Consider the following 5,973-nt stretch of genomic DNA (forward strand, 5'->3'; position numbering starts at 1 on the left):
GGGTAGCTTTGCACGATCGCGGCGGCAGCTGCCGCCGCCGGGGCGGCGCACGCACACCCCCACTGCGCCATTCACTGGCCTTTGTCGTTGCCCGCGAGGTCGGTGGTTCCGCTACTCTAGGGGTTGGATTGCCGCCGTCGTACAACCAGGGATCCGATATAGCAGGGAGCCCATGACCCAACAGCGCGTTTCGTCGGGGCCCAGCTGCTGCTAGCCCCCTGGCGGCCTGCTGCCTGCTGCACCCAGACCCCCAGACGCCTTGGAGGATGCTGCGCGTACGCCCACAGCGCCGGCCATTGTGCAGCCCTCCTGGGTCCCCCCCAAAAACAATCCTTCAGTCCCTGAGGGTTCCTCGCATCAGGCAGCCAAGCACACTCCGCGCCGGGTGCCCCCGTTATTATCCCGTTGCTTGTATTGCGGAATGAACGCGCAGCCACGGCCGAGTGGGCCCGAATCCAGCGGGCCCCAAGCGGCGCACCTCAGCACCGGCCAGCCAGAACTTGGGGAGGCCGACCAGGTCGGTGAAGAGGATGCCCGCGGCCGCGGCCATGGCCCAGCGGCCGTTGGTCAGCTCGCCCTCGCGGAACCACTTGAGGCTCTCGGGGTTGGCGCCCTGGGGGGCGGGTGAGGCGGTGCGTTGAGGCGGGGCGACGGGTGAGAGGGGGTGAGGGGAGGCGCCGCACGGTGCGGTTGCAGCGGTGCGGTTGCAGCTGTCGCGAGGCCGCAACGGCGCAAGCGCGGCGCCTGCTCTCGCGCAGGCGGCCGGATATGCGCGCGCGCCGCCCCCGCCTCCGGATGCGCCGGGCCCGCGGTCGGCGCACTCAGCGACGCGCCGCTGCGGTACACACGCCTCACATACCCACCAGGCGGAGGGGGTCGAAGCCGTAGTCGCCGGCTGCGAAGGCAGGCACACAGCAGGGCGGTTGGTGGGGGCGGTCGTGAGGAGTGACCCCGACGAGGGAGCGGGGGCTGGGGTGACAAGGGGCCGTCGGACTGGAAGCAAAGCCGAGGAGCACAGCTGCGATAGGCTGACGAGGGGCGTCGCTCGCGCGCAAAGCGTGTTCAGAACGCCCGGACGGTACGGCTGACAGGGCGGCGGAACCGCAGGCGCAAGAGGCATCCGCCAGACGCAAGATGCGGCGCCGCCGCTCGCGGCTGGGGCTCACGCAGGGAGCCGTCGAGGTAGCTCGGGGGCTCGGCCCCGGGGTACCAGGTGGGCCTGTCAGCGGCGGCGCGCACCACCACGCTGCGGCGCGACACCTGCAGGACGGCAGGGGCGGCAGGAGGGGCAGATCCGGCGCCGCGGCGGCACGCGGGGCAGCGGGCGTCGTCAGGACCGCCGCGCCTGGTTTGCTGGGGCACGACATATCTGACAATTAGCTGCGAGAGCTGAGCGGCCTGCCACAGCGTCTATTGGCCCTTGCGCTCATTCCCTCAGAGAACCGCAGTGTGGCCACATTGATCCGGCCTAACCCCTCCGTTCGCGTGCTGCAGATGCCCAAGCTGCAATTCAAAACGTCTGAAAGCATCTCCGCTAATCACCTGGGGGCGAACGCCCGCCCGCAGGGCCGTCTGAGCACGGAGAGCGGTCTGCATCGTGTGTTGGCCTGTGATGTCGGATCTCTGGGTGATGGCAACACGGAGGACGCAAAAGACGACGCCTCAGGCCGCCCAAACGGCCTGGAGGCCCCCCTTGCAGCGGCAGACGCACGGGCACTGTGAGAGGAAGCTGCCGCAGATTGCGGGACTGCAGCTCGGCGGACGCCGGCGCAGCGGTGTGCGCGGCCTCTACAGCAGCGCCGTGCAACCTGGAAGTGCCCCTGGCATCGCGAGCGGCTCACCATCGCCTGTCTTCCCTGAGGGCACATGCCTGCCCAGTGCGCCAACAACAGCAGTGATGCGGAGGGTCGTCGGGAGGGGCGTGATCATGCTCACGCCCGCTCGTCCTGCTCCAATGATGTGGTCTTCTCTGATTGCACAAGCGCGAGGTGCTTGCGGGGGCGAGGGCAGCCCGCGCTGTGGCTCTCATTGAGTGGAAAGGTTGAGCAACAGGCCTCGGTGGCGCATGGCCCGTCCCCTGCCGCAATGCGCAAAAGGGGGGAATAACGATTAGTCCTGATTGAAAGGTGGTCGCGCAGGAGTGGCGGCATCACTCAGGCATGTATCTGGCTAAGTTCAGAACTCGTAATAACTCCCTCGGGCGTTGCAAGACCTTACCCAGCCACCTGATAACAAGAGCCTCGCCACCGCATTCCTTGTCTCGCATGCTGTGGCAAAGGATGACTTTATTCAATGCAAATGGTCGTGCTTTGCCCCGCCTCATGCATCCCACCCGCAGCAGACTCGTCAGCCAGCCCGTTATGGCAGGTCGAAGGGCTCGCCGGGGGGCATGGTACTTGGGACGGGGTCCAGCACTCAGGTATCTTTGGACAGACATTTGATTTTCAATCAGCTCCGTCATAGCATCGATGCAGTGACGAAGGTCGATTACCGTGGGGCTGGTCAAGAGTAGTGACCACCCTAGACACTGCGCACAAGCGGATATGGCAAGCAGCAGTGTGCTCAATGCGAATGGGGTATCCCCGCTCATGCCCTCTCCACGTCTTGATGGTTTCGTTACAATAAAAGGGCCCACTGAGGGCAGGCATAGCCGCAGGCGCCTGAGTTTCAGGTGTTGCAGCGTCAACGGCACCCTTGGCTTTTTCGGCTCCCATCCATGTTCGCCGGGGCACGCCATCGCCATCACCCTGGCTCCGACGTGACTCGTGTACAGTTATGTAGATTTTTTATGAGATACAGCTCCCTTTCTCGCTAACTGCGATCACTTAGCTCCGAGGCTCACCACACACCCACCGCATCGAAGGCAGTCGCGGCTTCACCCAGAAGCGCGAGACGATTGGATTGAAAACAGTCGAATAATCACATATTGGAGCCATGCAGACAAGTGAGCTTGCAGCAGCTGGGCACGCCATTGCGTGCGCGTTGCGCTGCTGTTGCGCTCGCTGCCTCTCGCACGCACCCCCGCCCGGCGCCCCATTCGCCACAAACCCTGCGCCCTCTCCACCCGTTCAGCAGCAGGGGTGATGCGCGGCGCCGCTGGCACAGCTGGGCAGAGCCCGAGGGGCGTCTGCGGGCCGGCGCTGCAGTCACGGCTGCGCACCTGGAATGGCCGGACGGCCAGGGCGGTGGGGGTCGCGGCAGCGACGACGGCAGCCAAGGGCGGATCTGTGTCAGAGATGTCCCTGCAGATGCGCGAGGTGGGCGGGAAGCTGTCGCGCAGCTGCGGCGGCGAGAGGGCCAGCGGGGGGGTGGCCGCGACGCCGCGCGGCTGGCTCTCTTACTTGCGCGTGCATCCTGTTTATGGGCGGCGCGGGAAGCCGCAGGCCGGGAATCGCATGCGGACGCCCCACTATGCAGCAGCACATTCAGCTCATGACGCCTCGCGCCGGCGCTGCCGAGCGGCCACGCACCTGAAGACGGGTAGACCCCTCCGCGCGCTCCCGCCTGCCCCATGCCGCTGAGGCCCACACTCACTGGGTGTCTCCCGGTGGCCGTGCGATTTATCTTATTTGTATGTTATCCAATGTGATGCAATCAGGTCCGCAGCCGCATGGAGAAGGATGAGAAGCTGGGGGCGCTGATGGCGGGGTTCAGGGGAAGCAACCTGGACGATGCCGACTTTGCGCGCAGGTGTGTGTGTGTGTGTGGGAGTGTGTGTGTGTGTATGTGTTGTGTGTGTGTACATGTGTGTGAGTGAGGGTGTGCTTCGTGAGTGTGTGCGTGAGTGTGAGCTTGAGTGAGTGGGTGAGTGAGCGTCTGTGTGTATGAGTGTGTGTGCGCATGTGTCACCGCACGCACGCGACCGCGACCGCGTTGTCTTGCACCTGGGTAGGGGCGAGGGATGCAGTCTACGGCGCAGGCAGGCACCCGCGGCCTCTGTTGCACGCAGGGGCCCGCGTGGCAGAGCTGTTCGGGCGCACGTGCCTGCGCATCGCTTCTGCTGTGCGAGGGGACCTTGCGCTGAGCCGTCAGGCGTCAGCGCTTGTGCTCGGCAGCTGGCACACGCACGCCATTCGCCGAGCATTTGTCTACTTGTGTCGCACACAAACCATGCAACATTTGCGTCTGCACACGCGACCAAAAAACCCGCTCGTAACCGCCGCAGCGACACCTCCATGCGCTTCATGGAGGTGGAGGGTGATGCGGGCGAGCAGCTTCCCCTGGAATACGACCCGGCCGCCATCTCGGCCTACTGGTGGGTGGTGATTATCTGCGGGACATTCGTTGGAAGTTGGTCTGTTGTTTTTTGTGTTGGGGCCAGGTGTCAACTCAGGCCGGCGTGTCAGGGCTGTAAGAGTGTGACGTCTGCGTGCGCCGGCAGGCGCCGGCGGCCGCCGCCGGCCGCCGGTCGGGCGGCGGGCGGCGCCTCGGCACCAGCGGCTGGCTGGCTGCCGCCCTGAAAGATCTGGAAATGTTACTGTCGGACCACGCGCCCGCGCTCAGATGTGGCTGCTGCGAGGGGCTCGAACGGCCGGCCTTTCACTACACGAGAAGGGCGCCGCGCCGCCCGCGACCCAACTCCTCCCCTCCTTCGAATATCTCGCCCTCGTCCTCTGTGGCACCCACCTGCTGCGCCCCTTACCGACGCGTGTCCCCAAACCCTGGACCCCGCGCGTGTCGCCCCCCAGGGACGTGCGCCCCGTCAGCGTGGTGCGCCGCATCGTGCAGCTCATCGGCATCGCGGGCAGCTTCCTCACTGGCATCCTGACTGATGTCGCGACCGACAAGGTGCGGACCCTAGAAACTCGCGGCCTCATGCATGCACGCGCGCGCGCGCGCACGCGCATGCTGCCTGCCGCGGCAGGATTGCGCCGCGCGCCTTGTGCGTGTGTTGCTTGCAGCTGCTCAACTTCCCATCGACCAGCCCTGCGCTGCGCCTATGGTTGTTGCTGCCCCACGCCTGCGTCGGGTGCTCCGATGCCGCACCCTGAATGCCGGCCCCTGCTGCTCCTCAACAGCGCCGCGCCACCACCTCCATCCCCCGCATTTAAGCCGCGAAATCGTGATCCGACCCATTTCTCACTTGGCGCCACAAAAGCGTGGTCTCACCCGTCCCCCCCACTGCATTGTGACTCACGAGCTTACCCGCCCCCCGACTTGGCCCTGTCGCATGGGATCCCATCCCAGCCCCCCACTCTGCCATGTTGAACCCCCATGTGTACCCCACCCCACCCCCCACCCCCTTAGGTCAAGGCGAACGAGGTGAAGCGCGCCATTGAGCTGCGGGAGATTGTGACGTCACTCGGCCCCGCATACATCAAGCTGGGGCAGGTGACCGGGCGTGTGGGGGCGCCATTGATCACGCACGAGTGTTCGGGGGTGGCGGCGGGGTTTTGGGGGCTGCATGGCTGCATGGCCGCGTGGCTTACGTGTGGGTGGTGTGGGGTCTGGCGGGGCTCCTGTCACCGAGTGGGTCCATGCACTCATGCGTGCGTGCATCTCGCCCTCTTTGTTGCAACCCGTTGAACCCTCAAACCCGTAAACCCTGGACCCCGCCCCCAACCCCCAGGCGCTGTCCATCCGCCCCGACCTGCTGAGCCCCGCGGCCATGGGTGAGCTGCAGAAGCTGTGCGACAAGGTGCCCTCCTTCGACAGCAGGATAGCCATGCAGGTGGGCTGGGTGTGTGTGTGTGTGTGTGTGTGTGTGTGTGTTGGGGGTGGGTAGTATCAGGATCTCAGGGCGGATCACAAACATAACAGACTCGAGGCTTTAGCGGAGGGCGTAGGCGGGTTGCTTGTTTGAGTCTCTGTGGGCTGTTTGTTCCTTGGAGTGGGTGGTGTGCTTCGCGACAGAATGCTGTCGTGGCGGCAACATTGCCATGCAGGTGGGCCAGCGGGAGGGAAGGGAGGTATAGGGAGGGCGGAGCACAAGGGTTTGAAGAATTGAGGTTGTGGTGCAAGCAAGTTGGGAGT

At 65.3% G+C, this 5,973-nt stretch overlaps 2 protein-coding genes across 2 annotated transcripts; one reads left to right on the forward strand and one right to left on the reverse strand.

Moving 5' to 3' along the window:
- Positions 1-397: 397 nt before the first annotated feature.
- Positions 398-1,596, reverse strand: MNEG_13097 (Chlorophyll a-b binding protein; the record flags this gene model as incomplete). Its single annotated transcript, XM_014038430.1, has 4 exons — positions 398-613; positions 864-895; positions 1,167-1,260; positions 1,543-1,596. The coding sequence occupies 4 exons, from the start codon at positions 1,594-1,596 to the stop codon at positions 398-400; spliced, it is 396 nt and encodes a 131-aa protein (XP_013893884.1).
- Positions 1,597-3,236: 1,640 nt separating this feature from the next.
- On the forward strand, positions 3,237-5,915 carry MNEG_13098 (Uncharacterized protein; the record flags this gene model as incomplete). Its single annotated transcript, XM_014038431.1, has 8 exons — positions 3,237-3,257; positions 3,599-3,690; positions 4,166-4,262; positions 4,382-4,473; positions 4,689-4,788; positions 5,248-5,331; positions 5,570-5,671; positions 5,886-5,915. 8 exons carry the CDS (start codon positions 3,237-3,239, stop codon positions 5,913-5,915), a joined length of 618 nt encoding a protein of 205 aa, XP_013893885.1.
- Between the last annotated feature and the right edge of the window lie 58 nt (positions 5,916-5,973).

Source organism: Monoraphidium neglectum (genome assembly GCF_000611645.1).
Source record: "Monoraphidium neglectum strain SAG 48.87 unplaced genomic scaffold scaffold03622, whole genome shotgun sequence".
Classification (NCBI taxonomy): Eukaryota; Viridiplantae; Chlorophyta; class Chlorophyceae; order Sphaeropleales; family Selenastraceae; genus Monoraphidium; species Monoraphidium neglectum.